General features: G+C 38.1%; 1 protein-coding gene across 3 annotated transcripts in view; it reads left to right on the plus strand.

Annotated features, from left to right (window-relative positions):
- Nucleotides 1–20,947, plus strand: part of TPD52L1 (TPD52 like 1) — a 52,101-nt gene that overhangs the window by 18,445 nt on the left and 12,709 nt on the right. For all 3 annotated transcript variants that reach the window (XM_031054043.2, XM_013130487.3, XM_031054042.2), the window contains exons 2-4: nucleotides 584–699; nucleotides 6,908–7,056; nucleotides 19,190–19,291. In XM_031054043.2, coding sequence (XP_030909903.1) covers nucleotides 584–699; nucleotides 6,908–7,056; nucleotides 19,190–19,291 — 367 coding nt within the window. The remainder of the gene's footprint in view (nucleotides 1–583; nucleotides 700–6,907; nucleotides 7,057–19,189; nucleotides 19,292–20,947) is intronic.

The following is a 20,947-nucleotide window of genomic DNA, read 5'->3' on the forward strand; positions in this document are numbered from 1 at the left end:
AAGGTATGCTTATCCTTAACATTTAGAAAATTCAGACAGTAGGTATGGCATTTGCTTCTGCAAACTCTGTACAGCTGTAATGTTCTCAAATTGCTTCAATCAGAGGTACTGTTAAAGCAAACTTTGCTCAGTAATCTGCTTCCTGTGTAGGTCAGTATACTATTACCACTATTCACATCAGTGATCCACATTAGCCAGCTTTCCTATTTTTCCTATTTTGAAGGAAAAAGATTTTTTGTTTGTTTTTTTGGTTGGGTTTTTTTGGTTTTTTTCTGTTTACTTCTATATTGTTAGAAGCAAGGAAATGCTTTGTCAGGGACTACTGGGGTCCAAGTTGGTTGCTTTCTGGGAATGTGTGGTACTTTCACATTAAATTGCTTCCGTGCAGACATTACCATCTGATACTTCCAATAGGTTTTCAGAAACAAAGAGGAGCAGAATCCAAATGACCTTTAGCAGGAAAATGTTGTTTCATTTTCCTTGTGGGTAAATATACTATCAATCTTAGATTTTAGGGAAAGTCAATATCATAGCTGAAATAATTGATAATGGTTGTCCTGATCTTTTAACTCTTTATTTTAAGGCCTGTTGGAAACCCAGTCATTGCATGAAGCAGATGATGATGTGGTCACTGATGTTGATTTCACCACTATGATTTCTGAAGAAGAAAAAGAAGAGTTAAAGATTGAGCTAGCCAAGGTAATTGATTTGAATTTCTGTGAGTGTTACTGTTTTTACGCCATTAAAATGGAAGATATTAATTGTCAGATGAAGTACACATCAGAAAATTATTATCTTCCTTTTTAGTAAAATTATTTTAGGCTACAGTAATGTGAAGCAATGAATTTCTTTAGATATTTTTTGAAGATTAAATATCTTTACTTGATGATTGTAGAGAGAAAGTTAAATATACCTTGCCATTTTATTCAAGATGTGTCTTTCATTTATAAACCTTCCTTTATAAAGAATGAAACGTGTTCTCACTAGATCTGTGATATTGTTACTATCGTGGTTGTGACACCTGGAAAAGATTCTTTGTGTGGTGCTCAGAGAAAAAGCTGGAGATGGTTACAGATGAGACTGATGATGATGAGCACATCACATTTTTGTTTCCTTTGGCACTGTCATGTTTGGAGAGGGTTATATTTTTGGTTTGTATTTGTTTGCTTAATTAAAGAACTTGACGTCATGACACCATAAAGAGGTTTAAAAATAATTCTTAATAACAAGGAGATGGGAGGAAAAAGGTGTGAACTATGTGGTCTTTTTATTACAAAGATTAAAGAGATTGTCTAGTGTTGGTCTACAGTGGGAGGGTGGGTTCAGTTCTAGTTACTGCTAATGAATACTGCAGAAACAAGTGAAATTTAAAAATGGATAATGAGAGAATGGGAAAAAGTGAGTATTTTACATATGAGACAAATAAATCACAGCTGTATGAAGGGGGAGTTGATTTTGTCTAAATTGAAATAATGAATGCAACAAGTGTTTAAATTAATATTAAGTTGTAATATTAACTACTCTTAAGAAGTCACATTCTTAATGACTCTCAAGTCATTTACCTTTGGAGCTGATTTAGGATTTTCCACTTAAACAGAAACCAGAAGATTGGGTTTTTTTTTTTGTTTAATGTTTTATCAAGCCTTGCATTTCTAAGTTGCTAGTTAATTTTTGCTTCTTTGCTGATCCTGTCACATACGTAAGTAATAAGAACGTAGCTGGAACTTCACATCTTCAGCTCATCACATAGGAGCTGGGATGTTCATCAGTGGATCTTCATCAGAACAGAGGCAGTGGGCACACTGAAGCACTGGAGGTTCCCTCTGAACATCAGGAAATACTGTGAGTGTGACTGAGCACACACTGGTTACCCAGGGAGGTTGTGGAATTGCCATCCTTGGAGATACTCAAAAGCCATCTGGACATAGTCTTGAACAACTGGCTGTAGGTGTCCTTGCTTGGGCAGAGGGCTTGGACCAGATGACCTCCACAGGTCCCTTCCAACCTCAGCCATTCTGTGGTTCTTTTTTCTGGTGAAAGGAACTTAAGAGGCAGATGGAAACAAGGGGAAAAAACTTCCTGCAACCATCTGAGAATGGTATGTCTCTCTCAAGAGAATTAAACTCAACGGTTTCTGGGCAACTGCTCTGCTTGACGATTCCTGTGGGAGCAAAGAATTCTCAGTGGCTTATGTTAGAAATGCTTTAATTCATGTACCAACACACAAGTGAGAGATTGTCTTTCAAATATTATGATTTTGGCTGACCTAGAAGTTATTTTGTGAATTGCTCTCAGCAGTTTTTTTGGCATACAGCTTATGCTTAAAACCAAAATAAAACTGATAATTATTGCAAGAAAGGTTTGGAAAACTTTAATTTACAAAGAAAAAAGTCTAAACTGAAAGAAGGGTTATGATTCTTAGAAAAGACTGTAAAAAACATGTTAGGCCTTGCTTTCGTCAGAAGGAAATCTCTGTGGGAATTGGCTAATATTTCCTTTTGAAAAGCTATTAGTCCTTACTTTCAAGTTTCCTCTTCTCCACTGCTGGTAATTTTGTTTTCTTCCATGCGCTTATGTGTTTGGTAATACCTGGTTGAGCCTGTAGGAACAAGCACCTTTGTTACTGTCCTGAAAGCTTCAAATCTTCCTTAATGCTGCAATTATTTAATACCTGATATAATGGGGAGCTGTCATGAACACCTGTTGTGCATGTATTTCACCAGAAAGTGCATGCTCCATCTCTATTGTGTGTCTGCTGTTTATATTCTCTGTCTTTTTTTCTCTTCCTCATCTTCTGTGGCTCGTAGTCTCTTTGTACTGAAAGCTTTTCAGAGTATGGGCTAACTATTCTTGTATTTGTAGTCTGGCTAACACAGCAGGGCTCTGACCTTAATCAAGCCCTGGAATTTCTACAGTGCAGGTAAAAAAATGTAACTCCTACAGAAACTTGTATCAGTCATTTGAATTATGACTGATAGAAGTGAAAGAGGTCACTTCAGAATAATACCGGGAAATTCTAGGCCAAAAACTTTATGTAAGGCCAGAAGCTTGTTAACAGAACAGGCTCCCTCTTTCCCAGCCCCCTCTTCCTTCCTCAGTGTGAGGAGCACGTTACAATGACTCTTGAGTCATTATGGGGGCTGAGGTTTTGAGCTGTCTCACTCACTGCTGTCAGTTGTCCTTCCATTATTCCCATCAAAGTAGTCATATACTCCTTGCTGTCTTCCCCCTCCATACCTTCACAAAAGCAGCTATCTGGTTTGATGTACAAGCTTGCTAGCTGATACACATATTCTAAATTCAGCTGTGTGTGCTACTGCATATTTATTCCCAGTTTGAGGAAATATGTGAGTAGCTTTTTCTGCAAACTTATGGCTAATTTTATTTATGAGTGTCCCTGATGTCTCTGGGTGATGTTCACCCAAGGAAAAATGTACAAATCAACAGGTACTCAGCCTGGAGGTGTAAAATTTGAGCTATATGATTTGGTGCAGAGGTGAAGTGTCTGTTATTTTTTGTGCTATGTTATTCTGTTCACAGTTACAAGTACTTTCTTTTTAAAGGCTTTTACAACTACTTTCTTTTAAATATTAAGGTGCTCACATTTCCATAATATTTAATACATTTTCATGTATATATAATACTCAGCAATTTTGAAAAGGATAACAGTTCAATAACAATCACTAGTTTACTAAATATAATTGCTAATAAAAATGTAAGGGTCCCATGGATTGACTTCATGATTGCTGTAACTTTCTTTGTGTCTTTAAGCCCACAAAAAGGGAGAAGGGAACTTTGTTCATATCTGGTATATCTATATTCTTACAATTCTGTTGCATTTAGAAAGAAGGAAATGTGAAGAGTAGAAACTTACATTTCTGTTGACTTAAGCCCTAGTTTCATAATGGATTCTGCATTTGTAAGAGTGTACTTTTCAAAAATGCCTAGGCAGGTGATGCCTAACTTCCATAGGAGTTAGGCATGTAACCTGCTTAAATGCTTTTCAAGAGCCTGCTATGAGCCGTAATACTTTCTACCTACCTCACAGTCGTCGGTCACTGATGTCTGAGCACTTGAGGGAGGCTTTGTATCTACCACTATTTTAAAATTATGGGACTTGAGGAGGATTGTGGCACTTCAAAACTGCTCTCTGAAGAAAATATATTGTTTTTAATGCAGTCAAAAATGTTCATATTTAATGCCATTGGGTACACAGTTAATGCTTGCTTAGGGCTTTACAGCCTTAGGTGTCTATTCAATGGAACAGATAGAAGGTAATTTTAATAAAAGCCATCAGATGTTTACATATCCAGGTACCTAATGATCAGCCTAGTGCTAGCTCATATGGAAAGCATTATTGTTTATGTACATGTAAGGATACTGGTATTGGTTAAGGAAGGAACTTAATTCCTTAAGTTAATTTATTAGACTTAATTCCTTTATTTTAATTAATTAATTAATTCCTTTATTTTCATTTATCAGCCTTAGTTCCTTAAGTTCTCTAGCAGTGTTACTCAGGCAGACTTGTGCACTAAGGGCTTTGCTCTGGGTGGGAAACAGCTAAAGGGACATCTGAACTGCTGCCTGAGGAATGCTGACATCTGTGATTTCTTCTTTCTGTAAGCGTTTAAGCAGCTATCCTCTCAGAAGACAAATTCACATTGCCTCTCATTTGCAGGTTGGGAATATAATGGAGCATAAAGCACAGGAGAAGGAATAAAGCAATTTTGAATGGTTATATATTCTACATAGAGAAGAGATTCAGGGCAGCCCTGTGGAGAAGGACTTGGGGGCGTTGATTGATGAGAAACTGAACATGAAACAGCAGCGTGCGCTTGCAGCCCAGAAAGCCAACCGTATCCTGGTCTGCATCAAAAGAAGCGTGACCAGCAGGTTGAAGGAGGTGATCCTGCCCCTCTGCTCTGCTTTAGTGAGACCTCACCTGGAATACTGTGTACAGTTCTGGTGTCCTCAACATAAAAAGGACATGGAACTGTTGGAACAAGTCCAGAGGAGGGCCACGAGGATGATCAGGGGACTGGAGCACCTTTCATATGAAGACAGGCTGAGAAAGTTGGGGCTGTTCAGCCCAGAGAAGAGAAGGCTGCGTGGAGACCACATAGCAGCCTTCCAGTATCTGAAGGGGGGCTGTATGCATGCTGGGGATGGACTCTTCATTAGGGACTGTAGTGATAGGACAAGGGGTAACAGGTTGAAACTTAAATGGGAGAGGTTTAGATTGGATATAAGGAAGAAGTTCTTTACTGTGAGGGTGGTGAGGCACTGGAATGGTTTGCCCAGGGAGGCTGTGAATGCTCCATCCCTGATGGTGTTCATGGCCAGGTTGGACAGAGCCTTGGGTGACCTGGTTTAGTGTGAAGTGTCCCTGCCCATGACAGGGGGCCTGGAACTAGATGATCTTAAGGTCCTTTCCAACCCTAACTATTCTATGATTCTATGATTTTACTGGTGAAGTGTTTGCATCACAGACATTGGTGAAACTGATGCCTTCTACTTCATTGAAGTCATGATTTTGCTTTGTGTTCATAATATTGCTACTTAATTCCTGAGCTACTTGAATAGTTTAGATAGCAGGTAGTGACAAAATTGAAGGTGATAGTTGGGGAATTAAAGTGTGAGGCCTTTCCAAGAATGAGCTTGCAGCCAGTTTTATAGAGAGGCAGAAGGCCTAAGTGTCTAAAGTGTGTAAAGTAAAGACATCCTAAATCCTACAGTATTGACATCCTAAATCCTACAGTATTGACATCCTAAATATAGCCCTGGAGGTCAGCAACTTGATTCAGCTGGTGCTTGCCTCATTCCCTGCAGCCTATGGAGTTAAGTCACAGGAGACTGTAGTTCCAGGGAGCTTAACATACGGTAATCAGATACATTGCCATATGTTATTCTATTAACATATGGAGGAAGGAACACGGTAGGGGAATTTCTAAACCTGAAGTGAAAGGCAGCAGGTCTGCTGTCACTTGCCCTTGTTAGCTTCAGTACCTTTGAGTGCTACTTGTATAATTGGCTTGGGAGGCCCAGGATGAAGAATGCTCACCATGAGGGCTTACCCATGCTCACTAGAGGGCTGCTCAAGGGGAAGAATTCTGAGCCAGTAGCAGGCTGATTCCATGGTCCTTCTTCTCAGTCAAGTGTTCTGATCCTTGTCTTGCTAAAATACTGTTTTGATTTAAATGTTCCAAGTAATGTTCGCTGCTGGGAGAGTTATATCCCTCTGTTTGGGCTGAATGGCATCTTTGCAACTTGAATTTGCATGGTTTGGTTAATGACTAGGAACTCTGAAAAGACTAATCTGCCGTATTCTGAATGCTTCTATGCTTTGAGCAGGACCTGTTCACTCATGTTAACAATCCATCTGCTATTTATTTTTGTTACTGTTTTGAAATATGTAGAACCTAAAATATGTAGATAAAAATGCATATGACATGAGTGGAAGACTGAAAAGCTGCAAATATGAAGTTAAAAGCCTGTGCATTCAAGGAGAGGTATTTGACTGAATTATCAAGTCTTCTCTTGGTCTGCCTGTTCCAATTTTACTAATGAATGAAAGACTGGTGTTGGAGACTACTAATGCCCCAAGGCAAATCTTGGCCAGGTTACTCAATAGTCCCTTACTGGAGAATTCTGTCTCTTACCAGATGCATGTATATGATGGTGCACATAGGTGGCACAGTTTGACACAGTAATTTAATGTATTTTCAGCCCTGTTCTGGACATGTCTTTGTGATCTCCACAAGTACTTTAATCTCTCTGTGTCTCTAGTCACCTACAGAAAATGCAAGTTTATGTGAGGTTCATTTAATCTGTTAACAGTGTTTGTATTTATCAGTCCTTTGGAACAGGCTAACACCTTTTCCCTTTTTCCTCCCTCTGTTTCTCTCAGCTAGAGGATGAAATTTCAACTTTGCGACAAGTGCTAGCAGCCAAAGAAAAGCACCTGGTTGAAATTAAACAAAAGCTTGGCGTAAGTCTGATGAATGAGCTGAAACAGAACTTTAGCAAAAGCTGGCATGATGTGCAGACAACTTCTGCGTGAGTACCTTACACAAATTTATCCTTATATGCTGTATACTATGTTGGGGGTGTTGACTTCATGAGCTCTGGTATGGAATTTAGCAATTGAAATGCTTGTCTGAATGAGTAGATGGCAGGAACAAACATGTAAAGCTTCTCAGAGCAAGGAGACCTGAAAAAAAGCCGTCTGCAGCGGCAATGTGCTTTGCTACTGTGTTGCACCTCACTCTTGTAAAATAGCAGGGACTAAAATGTTGCGGTCCTGAGAAGGTTATCTTTCTGTCCCCTGACACATTCTTACAGAGTCCTGAAGGGGGAGAGAGAGAATTTTTAAACCTCAATGTGTTATATTTTTTCAACTTCCAAGAGAGGCAATATAAAAAAATAAATTTAAACCAAAATGTTAGCAACTATTTAAAAAATAGTACCATAATCTGAGTCATAAAGAATACTGACAGGATCCGTTGATGTTTGACTCTTTAATTCCTGCTTTTGGTTGTCCAAAAGGAACAAAAAGATGTGTTGGAGTAACTGTACCATCTTTGAGGTTGTCATAAGTTCTATGTACTCGAGTTTTTATTGTTTTTCAGCAGTGTGTTCTTAGGCAAGTTCTGGAAGCCTCTCACAGCCTTGGTTTAGCACTGTGCAGAATGTGTAACTAGCTCACAAGAGTTCAATGAAACGCAGCTTTGAGTTCCCAGAGTGAAAGATAATGCGTAAATATGACCTGTTAACTCCACTGCCGTTGTTGCAGTGATTTTAACATGAATTTTAAAATTTATTTATTTTTTTTAACCAGACCAATTGTCCTGTGGAAGTCTAGTCCAAGTCAGTTGCTGCCTGCAAGAAAGGTGCCTTATAAAAATGAACCAGTTCTTAGATGAGGAAGCAGAGGAGGGGTGTTATTTAGGCTGCAGCTTGCTGCCAGGAGCTACTGGTATAAGCCTTTTCTCTCATGCAAGGAAGGAGTTAAAAATACACATATGGACATAGTGATAAGACCTATCCCGAATATGCCACAAAAAAAAAAAAAAAAGTCAATGATCAAACCCAGGATAGGCAGTGTTACTCTTTGCTCTGTATCTGATAGTGTTGCCAAGAGAGGTGGAAAATAAAACTACAAACTCCAAAGCTCTAGGAAGGCAATAATAATTACTGAGGGGCTGGTCTCAGCTTCATACTGGGTTTTATGCTTACACATATGAACTTGCCATGTTCCTCTAAAACTATTTGGGCTGAATTAATAGCAACATTGGGAGAAAGAACCACCCACTTATCATCAAGTACTGTCTGAAAAGTTATGAGAGTATTAATAATACTTTTTCTTTTCAATTGACAGCTGAATTTGACACTTAGGTAGAAACAAGAGTGAGCTGCTGTACAGCAGAGCTGAGCTGGGATTTGACAGCAAGGGAGTCAGGGCAGTGGCATCATCCATGAAGAAGCCATCCCACAGTACCTGAACAAAGGGAGCAGAGGAGGCCCAGCCACAGTAAACAAGGGCAAGCCAGGAGTTCAGATCTCCGGATAAGTCTGTAGTGATGAGCCAGGTTCAAGGTCAAGCCAGGAAGTCCAATATGTGACTCAAGATCAGTGAGGTATCTGTCCAGATACAAGCACAGTGGTAACATAACCTGGGCAAGGACCAGGGACTTAAATGCAGTCCAAGCTTTAGTGTAGTGTGCAAGTGGAGGTATGCCTAACAAGGCTTCTCATAGCTCTTTCTTGCGCAGTGCTGTCACCACACTTGCTCACAAGACACACAGTTGGGCTGTGTCAGAGCTGTCCCTGAGCCTAGGCAGCCAAACCCATGGGAGTGGGGGAAGAGGGGGAGAGTTTGTAGTGCCTCTTGGTGCACTCCAGGCCCTGACAGAGACTTGGAAAAATAAGTAAAAATGTACATTTTTTTTCCATGAAAATAATCATTCTGTGTCTTTTAATGGAAAGTCCAATAGGGCATAAACACCTTAATAGGAAATGTCGTTTGTATGTCTCCTGTTTCTAACTTCTGGACAGTTTCTCAGCTGTGTCGTATTTCTCATGATATGCTATTAACAGTATCATCCATTCTGGCTCGGTGAGGATGTCTGGCATGTGCTAGGAGAGGACAGTCCAGACAGACTGAGCCTTAGAATAGACACCTGAATTAGTTACTTAGGAGTCACTAACAAAATTTTGACAGAAAATATTTCATTTTTACTTGAAATTTGGTAGCAAATTCCAAGACAGCTTTTCGGTTTACCTTTGCAATGTTGACATTTTCCACAAGGACAGAGAGATGTAGGAGACATTATCAGAAAGGTAGTTGCTACTTTTTATTTAAAGATGTGTTTCAAAACTAAGAAGCCATTAGGCAATGAGCATCCACAAGTAGTTATGTGGAACTGAGCAGCAGAAGTCCATTTGCATCCTTGAAAACCCTGATGTCCATGATCCAGTTGCTATACAATTTTGGCTGATGCTCATGCCAGTACACTGATGCTGGTACAGATCATGGCAATCCAGCATTCTTCAGAATGGATGTGTTAAGTAATAGAGGTGATTCATTGTTGCTGCACCAAAATAGAAATGGAATAGCATTACTCACCAAGAGTCTCTGATTTAGTAAGGATGAAAAGCCAGTTTTAAAAAATAAAAGTTCAAAATATTTACATGCCTGTACTTTAGGATTCTAAATCCACAATTAGTCATTTTAAATTTAAAAAAGACCTGTTTCTAAGGAGGCAGATTTTGCTTTCATGCAGTCTTCTGGGGTTTGTAGCTGCTTTGCTTTCCTGGAAGTTAAACCCACTTTCCTTTAATGTGGAACTTTTCAAAGCCACAGAGAACAAGCAAGCACCCAATTTTTGTCCTCTTATTGTTAAAACGATTTTTAAGCTCTCCATTTAGGGACACATTCTTAGGGTTAAAGTGAACTTAGAGGCAGAGGGCTGAACGTTTTTCAGGAACAGTAAGGTGTGTTTGAACAGCTAGTTAAGACTCATGACCTGACTCACAGGATGGTTGCCACCTGGAATGACTAAATTTAAACTTGAGATTCTGGCTATGACACTTTTAATCTTAAATGGTTGGCCACAGGTAGTTTAGGAGTTAGTCTGAGCAGGATTAAGATGTACATGATTGTCATTGAAGAATCCCTATTATTAAAAGGGAAAAAATATAACAGTTGTACTGAGGAAAGCTAGAGCTGGAAGTTAGTGGACTGATATTCTCCATAAACTGAAGATTCTGTCAGGCTCAACATAAAGTTCTGTACAAAGTCTATTTCCTTGTTATTAATTCATGCTTTAAGGTATGCAAAAGCAATTTAACTACCTGCAGTGAGACATTACTCTTGCAAATGTAATGTGGAGCTTCTAATGTATCAAATCAGCTTTTATCAGTTTTGTTTTTCTCTAAATGAAACCTGTAATGTTGTTTGCATTTTTCAGCCTTGTATGAAATACACCTGGAAGTCATTAATTTATGATGATGACCAGAATCATGATGCATTGTTCACATTCCTTGTTCATTTTCTCTGCTGTTCTTTAGTGCACTGATTTTCAGTATAATCTCTGTGTTAGGGAAGGCAGGGGTTCTACTATAGAAGATATCAGTAACTAGAGAGCAAATGATTGCTTCAAGTTTAATTTGCTTTCCTGGTGGTAAGGCATTCAACTGGAATGACTTCCCACACATACCTTTTTAAAGATCAGGTTTCCAGTGAATAGAGGTGGGTGGATATTCAGATAGCTTCTAGCAAAGTAGTTTTTTTATTTGTATTTTAAACACAGATAATTCTTTCTTATTTAGATGCTGGAAGCAGGGTAATGTTGGTGGATTTCAAGGTTATTTAAAATAAATAAAATAGTTTAAGAAATCATAAAAAATGTCTTCACAGGGATATTTACAAAGACCATAATTGAGCTTTTCTAATTAACATTTTGCAACAAAAGAAAGGTTTTATGTAACCTGAATGCAGCATGTTTATGTAGGTAATGCTGCTTGATTGGCGGTGCTTCAGTAAGGTTCCCACAGCTCTTCCTAGCTTTCTGTATTTCAGATTTTCACTGTGTAGTGCATTAAGGTAAGAAGATGGCTTCTATAAAGACTGACCTAGTTTTATACAGTGTCACAGTATCGCTGAGGTTGACAGAATTGTCAGAAGACTGCCTAGTCCAACTTTCAAAGCAGGGTCAGCTAAAGCAGGGTGCTCAGAACTATGTCCAGTCAGATTTTTAACATCTTGAAGAATGAAGACTCTACAGCCTCTCTGGGCAACACATTCCAGTGTTTAGTTACCCTTACTGTGAAAAAACTTTTTCTTTTGTTTAAATATTTCTTAAGTTCAATTAGTGCCCATTGTTTCTTGCACTTTCACCAGATACCACTAGCCTTTGCTGAGCATGTATGTCATAACCATGCTCAGCTTTGGCTGTCTTGCAGCTGTTAATGTGATGCTCTTCTGTACTATTCTGGAAAACAATTGAACAAAACAACACAGTAAAACATCATAGTGTTGTCCTCTCAGGAGATACTTTGGTACTACTGAGTTTCTAAGGAGCAGTTAGTTGTATCTGTAAAGTTACCCATCAGGAAACTCACTCCAGCCTAATAGTTCCCAGAAGCTACTTTGTCATTCTTTTCTTGAAATGTTAGCAACTGTTAGAAGGCATAAGCCTCCTCTGTTTTAAGTGGATAATCTTTCAACCCATGGTTGCAAAAGTAATGCAACTACAGAGATATCTTCTAGGGAGATGAAAATGGTTTGTTTTGCTATTAACCTTCCTCTCTCTTCCCCCAGGAAAAGAAAACCTCAAACCAATACTCCAGATGCAGCAGCAGCTCTGCCATGGCCAGTAAACTGTTAGAATGGTTAAGAACTTAAAGAAAACCCATTGCCTCTTTGGGGGCTGTAATAGTATATTGAAGTGAAATGTCTCAAAGCCTATGTGATTAGTGATGCCAGCCAGGTTTTTGGGAAGCCTATGATGTGATGGAAAATGGACCCATGCAAGACTGCCATTTAGGACAGGAATCTCACAAAACTGTTTTCAAAATTACTTCATCTTTTGCCCTCACAGACAAAAGTTTTCAGTTGTGATAGAAAGGGAAAATGTAATGAATTAGAGGCCAGAATGAAGAGAACTGTAAGTGCTAACTCCAAGCAGCATGTCTCCAAGATGGTGCCTGGGGCTTTATCAAGTGGTGGCTGTCTTTTGAAGCCTTTTTAGGAAGGTTTCAATATTGCTCTGCTCTTACATGTAATTACTTGATATGAACATTCAACATGGACTTGTCCTTTCCCTTCACACACAGAATAAATATATTTTCATTTGGTACTGTCTGAAAGCTATGTGAGCAGGCTTAGTTCTGCTGATAGAGAACCTGAGGACAACTGTATGGTTTCCACAAATAGTGGGAACTTACCATTTTGTAGTTCAAATTTCTGCCAGGTGATGAGAAAATAGAAAGTAATAGTTGCACTGCATGTGTCTTGGACTTACAATCTGAAGTACTTGCAGTCTTCATTACTGTAACTTTAAATATACTGTAATGTTCCAGGGGTTCAGAATTTTCTCAGGAAGTCAAATATAATTTGTGGACAACCACAGTCCTATTGTGACTTTTAGGAATTCAGCATACCATGTTCTCCACCCCCCACACCTTGTTATAAGCGGTAGTAAAAGAATTGTGGGTGTTTCTGTTCATTGCAATGTGTAATCGCCTTTTAGCATTTTCTTTTCTAAATCTGCAAGTAAATGTAGCAGTTGTGTAAGTGAAGAAATTATATGTTGGCTTTAGCAAGCAAATGACCTGCCTGTGAGTCTGTGCTGTATGGAAGGAAGCCTCTCACTTCCACTGAATTTGTGTCCTTTGGGTCAAATCAGGCAATGTTCATGGCTTCTTAAAAGGTAATATTTTTTCCTGCTTTTCCCTTTTCCACACATATCTTTGGCTTTGAATTTTGAAGGATGGAGTAGTAAGGTTGGAGAAAGAAGTTATCTTTGTCTATTCTTGTTACTTTTCCACTTCTTTACATCAGAACTTTCAGCTAATGGAAAATCTACAGCAAGGTTAGGTGATCTGTTCCAGATTGATGAATATAGTGTTATTTTCTCAGGGAAAAGTCCACTGTAATCATCACTGGGCATCAGAAAATACATAAGTGTATATTATAGTTATCTGTATGTACGTAGCTAAGAAAGAAAGAGGAGTCCTGAGTGTAAATTACCATGATTAAAAATATCCAGGAAAGGGTCAGTGGAAAGGGAAGGAAAAGAAGAAATGGAAGGAAAAGGTGAAAGGAAAGAAGGAAACAGAAAGAAGGAAGAGAAATGGAGCAGAAGGGAAGAAAGGCAAGGGAAGAAAGGAAAAGAGAGGCTGGAATATGTTTAATGTGCATAATTTTGTTGATCTAGTGTACAGCACAGAGCCCCCAGTCTTATTGGCATAGTTTAAGGTGTGATGAACTGTGAAGTTTCAGCCTGGAACATCTTTCTGTGCTTAAGCCAACATATTGTGGCTTTTCCACCTGAAAGTTAACAATATCATGTCAGCTTTTTCTTCCCCTATTCTATCCTGCATTGCCCAAATAGTGCATTTCACACAATTGTATCCCATTTTGTTCCCAAGTTTACGATTACAGTGCAGGACGGCATGGAATATTTGTTGCCTTTGTCTGGCACCTCTTCTGACCTGTGACTTTCCAGCCTACTGAACAGTCATCTTCTGTGTGTTGCCCACAGGTTTCTGGCTGCAGGCAGGTCCCCTGTGAACTGCAGAGGTTCAGTTCCCTAAGCTCTGCCCTTCCTCTCTCTGTGGGAGAGGAACTGCCTGGGGCATACTTCCTTTGGCTGCTTTAGGCATATGTACCCACCCAAGTGCCAGCACAGTTTCAATTAATTCTTAACATACTTGGCAAAGGGAAGAATGTCTAAAAAAAAGTACATCTGTTGTTTGGTTTTGAAGTTGGAGTAAATTTCAGATGAGCACTAAAAAAGAAGAAGTAATAAAAAAGCACAACAGCTTAGAGTTAATTTGTGGGCAAAATGGCAGTATGAACGCTCTTACAGAATGCTTTGTGCACATGTTATCTTCCATCATACATGTATTTATTTTATTAGAACATTAGCATGATTTATTTAATGCTGAGCCCTGTTTTTTTGTTGGTTTTTTTTTTGTTGTTTTTTTTTTTTCCCCAGAAAATCAACAGGAAAAATAGTTCTCTAGCTGAGGGTTTCTCAGAGATACAGATGTTTTACATTGATTCCAGAAATGTCATTCTTAAGCTGACTAATGGTTTGAAAACTAAGCAAGCTCCAAAGGCCATGGCTTGTGCTACCAGGCTCTGCTCTGCTGTATGGTTTTGTTGTTAATTGTTTGCATTTTGTTGCATCTTATGTAAGCTTTATCACAGAAGAGGGTTTCTCAAATGGATTAATTTTGCAAGCAAGCATTGATGGAGAGGCACAATGCTGAATGAAGATGTGCTAATAAGCAGATGTACTAATTTTACAGAAGCTGAATGTAAGTTCCTTATAATTTACTGCAATAGGTTGACTGTGCCATGTAAAATAATAATATTATATTGGTAGTCTGCTTCTCTCAGCAGCCCCTGTGTTACACCTATGAAGTAAGGTTAGATTAACTCTGCCATATGAAGGGTAGTTCTGTACTGACTTGAGATGAGATTAGGTAGCATGCAGTATGATTAACTTGTCTTATCCTGCAGATGAACATTTAAACATCCAGGATGCATTTAAACATCCAGTTCTATGACCTCTCTATACCTCTGCTGCCTGACTATACTCTATATGAAGCACTATTTTCTTCAGATGCTGTGTTTTATGAAGTGAGATGTTCTTTCACTTGCTGTCACTGGCTGTAAAAATCAGCTAGTGAGACCCGGCTGTCATATGATAGTACAAGCCAAATGCAGTAAACTGTCAGGTGAAAATGCAGTCAAAATATGCTGCAAATCTTTTTTGCCTAATTAGTGTCTTACAGTGATGGGGATATGAGTTATCTTTAAAGTTTCTTTTAAGTGTTTTGGACTTATTATCAGAATTTAACTGCAATATCAGCAGATTTTATAATCTCGAATAATCAGTTTTATAAACAATTGCTTTTGTTAAAGAAATACCCAATTTAGAAAAACAAATTATAATCTGAAGTCAATGGATGAAATTCTTATGTTAATGTAATGTAAAAAGGTAATATCCAAAATGACACAGGTGAGTTTTATTAACAGGGTTACAATTGTGACAGGAATTCATATACTGTGTTTAATCCTTCTTATGTATGAAATGCAATAGAAATATTAATTCTTAAATGCTAAGTGAAAAGCATGGAATATGATCCTTTTTAGCCACTTCCAGCAATTCTTCTGTGTTATGGCATATGTTTAGATGCCACAAAACCAGAGAAGGCATTCCTACTCCAACAGCATGAATCAGGTAGACTGTTTCTACTTTCAGTAATGCTGCTGGGCATCTGGCACAACAGTTAAACTCAGAGATGTTATGGTTACTTTGTAGTAGTGAAGAGAGGCACAGAGCCTAATGACATCTTTGTGTGAAGATGCATGTTGTGGGTTGGATGTAAGGTGGTAATTCTTGAATCTCTATGTTATAAATCCTTCAAGTTTGTTTCTGCTGGAGCATTTATGCCTTAAAGTTTAGTGTCAATGATCTTATTTCACACAATGGCTGACTGACTGCTGAGCTGCTGTCACCTGTCCTCCTGTGCTGGGCAGTCTGTACTTGCCCACAACGGCTCAAAGGATGAGAACACACAGGTGGTGTAAATGACTTAGCATGCTGGAGCAGCTGGTTTAGAGGGACTTAAGCCATACTTATAGCACTCCAATGAATAAATGTAAGCTTTACCTGGAATATCCAACTTTATTTCTTTGCTTAAGGTTTCTGAAAATAATGTAAACTGTTCAGTGCATTAAAGCAAAACTGCAAACCTGTGTTACAAGAGGATATGGCTGGCTCATATTATTTATGCTACATACAAATGAGAAGGATTTCCAGAGGTCAGAGACCTGTTGAAAAGCTCATGGTTACCAGAGTGTTTGGCATCAGATTAATGCTGTATATATGACATAAATATTATGGTAAAAATATCTGAGCCAAAATACTTGCTATAGATCAATACACAGCATAACTAACTACAGTAAGGCAGTGTGCTCTGTGGAAAGATAATTTATTTATGAAGAAGGCAGAGTAATATGCATGGTGGTGGAGAGGCAGGGATGGAGTGGCCTATTTTTGAGCTATAAGTGAGCTCACCTAAAATGCAAATTACTGATATTTGTCTTCCATGACAGGCATTGCATGTTGCATTACGTCTTTAGCTTTGTTATTTTGTTGTGCCTTAAAGTTCTTCTTCAGCATTGCCAAAGGGGGAGGGTTTCATGTCAAAGGTTGTTTTTGCTGAAGTTAGTGCTGAAAAAAAGACCAGTTGTGTAACAGTCTTAGCTGGATTTACAGTGTTATGTAATGTCAAAAATATTAGGAACATAAATGCAGTCTCCATGTCTTCCTTGCTAGTGGAAATTCTGGGGAGAACTTTGGATTTATGGGATTTAAAGAAAAAAAAATAATATTAGTTGGAACACCAAAATCAGTGTAATTTCAGCCAATTCCCAGAAGGTATGTTCTGACCAATGCACAGGAATACTAGGGGACTCTAATGTTTCTCAATTGAATTTGAGCCTGTCTGCTGTATGGGTCATTTGGGACTATTCTTTTAAACAGTTTTACACAGTGTGAAGAACCTACAGCAGAAAGGTAAGACATGGAGATGTTTTGTCATTAAACTAAATATGCTTGTGAATGAACTCCAGGGTGTCTTTAAAGAAAACCAACCAACGAAAACCAACTAAACAAACCTCCTCCCCCCCCCCCCCCCCAACAAAACAAAAAACACCAAATCAAACCAAAAAACTGAAACAAATAAAAAAAAAATCACTGCAGAAGGATATCTACAAAGTATTTTACTATGCACAGTCAACCTGTACATAAATAGGTTCTGATACCAAAGACTTTTTAGACCTGGAAGTCAAGTCTTGACCTTCATTTTGTCATGAGCAAAATTCCACTTGTGCTGAATGGTTTAGGAAGCTAGCTCTGCTAGCAAAATGTCTAAAGACTTTGATACCACTGGCATTAGAATATTTGATTTTTTTTTTAATTTTTTTCATAGGCAACACTTGTCAAAGCTATGTGCTCACAATTTAACTGAAGTGTTATTAATGTCTGGTTTGGGGTCTCACACAACCCTAGTTTATATGAGAATATGTCCACTGACAGCAAGAGAATGACAGAGCTATTAAACTAGTTGAGCTAGAGAATGAGGTCTCAGTGAAATAAGAGCATTGCAGTCTTGCAACATCTAGGGGCAGACTGGCTGAGGAGATAGGAAACACAGTAGAAACAGTCTTTTCAGTCTCTGTATTCCACCAGAGTAAATAAAACAGGCATAACCAGTGTTCCTTCCTTTCTAGTTATAACTTGTGGTCACTGTTGGCATGTTTTAGCCCTTGTTGCCATTTAACATTGTGTATGTGATTGATTCAGCTTATCATTCTCTAGGTTTCTAGAGATTTGCTACGCTAGTCTTAAATTGCTCCCTGTAGACTGCCTTGCTAGTCAGTCAAAACAAACAGCTTCATAGGAGCAGCCATTTCATTTGGCAATTTTAGAACTTGTTAGATCAGTAGTCTGTAAGAAACTTTGTGGTTTAGGAACATTAAGATCAAAATATTTGTGTTGGGAAGATTCATTGTTGAAAGAATATTGTGTGAAAGAAGAGAGCATTACGTGGCATCTGCCTTTTAACTTGTCGTTTGTAAAACAGTCCTCGACAAAGGACTTTAAGCAGTAGGTACTGCTAGAGCTAAAAGAACCTGACATAAAATGTGATGTGCTGTATCGCAAATGTTGATCTTTTCTTATTTCCCCTCCTGCATCCACAAAGTTATATTGCTTTCATATACCTAAAAATAAGAAGAAAATATTCTGTTTCAGGAATTAGGCAGTGGGGTCTTTTTATTCATCTCCAGTATATTTTGGTACACATTTGCAATCTTACAGACTTTGTTCAAAGGAGAATTAGAACCAGTGGAATTTTATTTCTGAATTTTTCATGATCATTTCTTCAGTTCTTGCCTGCCAACGCACACCACAGGATACAGGACTGTTTGTAATGTGCTCTGCTTTTGTTACTAGGTCAGTACTTCTAATTCCAAGCTTGTCTGCATCGCTGGGAGTATCAGATAATTTACTTGGAAGGAAGTCTTTGATTTGCTCAGAGTTAATTCAGTCAGCAAAAAACCAGCCATGCAGAAAAGCTTATTGATTACTCTAAGAAAGCAACTTAACTATACTAACGGGTCTATGTGGGTCAGAGTATAAATTCTGGATCAGTAAATTAAGATGATTCTGTATTTGATTGTATATAATATACATGTATTGAATGACTTCTGAAAGGATTGAGTCCTATTAAGAATATGCATTTGTGGTCTGGATTTTTTATCTTTCTTTCTCTGTGTCTTCTAAAGCCTTCTTCCTTTAAAGAAATTTTTGTTAAAAGTGAAATTGAGGCATATGGGAACAGATTCGGTAACTTTTGTCTAATTTGAAATATCAGCAAATAATTTTGGCGTGTATCTGTTAAAGGTACCTTAATATGTGTGTGCAAGGAAAGGCAGAGTTGTGTATGTCCTGATTCTTTTCTGTGCTCTAGACAGCAGATTTTGCTACGAACTTGGTATCTGCTGCAAGAATGCTTATTTGATGTAAATATTATTTTCTATAAGCAGAAATTGTACCAAACAGGTTCTCAACTAATCACTGCATTCCACTTTTAAACAGCATTGCTACTGCCCTCCAGGGATGTTACGTGGAAGGGGGAGACACACAGTTAAGGACTGTTCTGGAGTGTGTTCTGCTCAGTTAGGACTAAACTGCACTTAGGAAGCTGTGCAGAAGCAGGCAGCTTTGTGATCTGTTTTGTGCTGCAGTTACTGTGTTTCTTAATCTTTCTGTGGATGGGACTTTAAGATGTGGAAATAAGGTAAAAGGGAATTAATTGCAAGGGATTCTGGCCTCTGTTAGTACTTATCACTGCTTCTGGTTTGTTGTTGGTTTTTTTTTTTCAGTTACAAGAAAACACATGAGACCCTGAGCCATGCAGGACAAAAAGCAACAGCAGCTATCAGCAATGTAGGAACTGCTATAAGCAAGAAGTTTGGAGATATGAGGTACAGGGATCTGCTATTTCTCTGATATTATTTGGAGATCAAAAAGTATATGTCACCTGTCGGTTGTTTTTGGTTTTGTTTTTTTAACTTCTGCATTAGCATTTTAAACAGTCAAGTAGTTTGGCATCAGTGTGCAATATAGTTTGGCTTCAACCAAAAAGAAGGGATAGGGACAAATGAAAATATAATTCTTACCTGAGTCCTAGTTAAAAAAGTGCAATTTGCAATCCTTTTGGAATAACTTGGCAACCTCAAGGAAATGTACAAGTAAAATGGAATGAAAAATTGCTGTTAGATCTTCATTAACCCAGTTTTATTCATATGTGGATTCTGAAGGCCACTGTCGTCTGAAGAAAACAAGCTTGCCTTGCAGCTGTCTGTGGCTGTTTTTATCAGCTTTTTCAAGATGTACAAATGAAAGTTGTGTTTTACAGTTGTATTTATAAAAAAAGATATGATGAAAGTAGGAGGAGTTGAGGTCAGGAGAAGAACTGTCACTTAAATGCAGCCTGAATGTCAGGCTTTTTATGTTGATGTGTCTTTAGAAGTATTGATCTAAATTTCCTCACAATAAGATCATAAATGAAGAAACTGTACACTGTAAACCATCACTTCAGTTTTCAACTTTGTAGCAGCATTACAGAATTTCTCAGGTGTTTTAGGGAGTTGATTTTTTTTGGTGATGAAATAAATGGACATGGGTAACTGTATAGTGTATCATTTGAGTTGCATAATTAGTCACATTTATTTGAGATATTGGTATGTTTTCACTTTTTTTTGGTCATTTTGTAATGAATGCAATAACTATCTAAGAGCTGTATGAATCCATTTTACAGTTTTTCAAATATATATGGGTTTGGATTTTTTGCTGCAAATCGCTGGAGCATAGTTCTTGGCAGATAAAACTTATTTTTTCTCCTTTTCATTTTTAATCTGAATCTTAAGAAAACTTTAGAGTCCCTCCTTTGTACCTACCTTTATGTACAGCTTAATAAACCCTGCATGGAAGTGCTACTGTTTTTCTAGGTGAAACTAAATAAGGAAAATTTTCATTGCTGTGTCATCTGCCTTACAATGTCTTTTCCCACATTGCAGTATAAAATGGAAATCTAGCGAGTGACTTGTAATCAGGCTATGAACATAAACTAAGAATTGTTTGACTTGGTACAGTTAAACATCTATATGCCTGTATATGGATATCAGAATAAGGAGCCATGCAGTTACATTTTCCTAGTGCATTTTTTAGTATTCAGCAATCTGAGAGCTGAAAACTTTCATTGAAAAGTCTTTTAACTTGTATCAGCTTTTTGACATTCACACCACCTCTTATCTCCCAGATGAACAGATAGTTATGTGGTAAAGAAGTGTGTGGTTTATTTTTTCTTTCATTCATTCGCTATTCTCAGTCTTCCTGCCCTTCTCTTTGATGTCTTCTGGCCCTTCTATTATAAGAAACACTGACTGTAGTCCTTCTGCTGTCCTTCATGCCACTCATGATTTCCTGTGGTTTTATTGTATTTCACTCTCCTGGTTTTGGCTGGGATGGTTAATTATCTTCCTATTAGCTGGTGCAGTGCTGTGTTTTGACTTTAATCTGAGAACAGTGCTGATAACACACTGATGATTTAGTTGTTGCTAAGTAGCACTTTCCCTGAT

This window comes from Melopsittacus undulatus, chromosome 3, assembly GCF_012275295.1.
Source record: "Melopsittacus undulatus isolate bMelUnd1 chromosome 3, bMelUnd1.mat.Z, whole genome shotgun sequence".
Taxonomy (NCBI): Eukaryota; Metazoa; Chordata; class Aves; order Psittaciformes; family Psittaculidae; genus Melopsittacus; species Melopsittacus undulatus.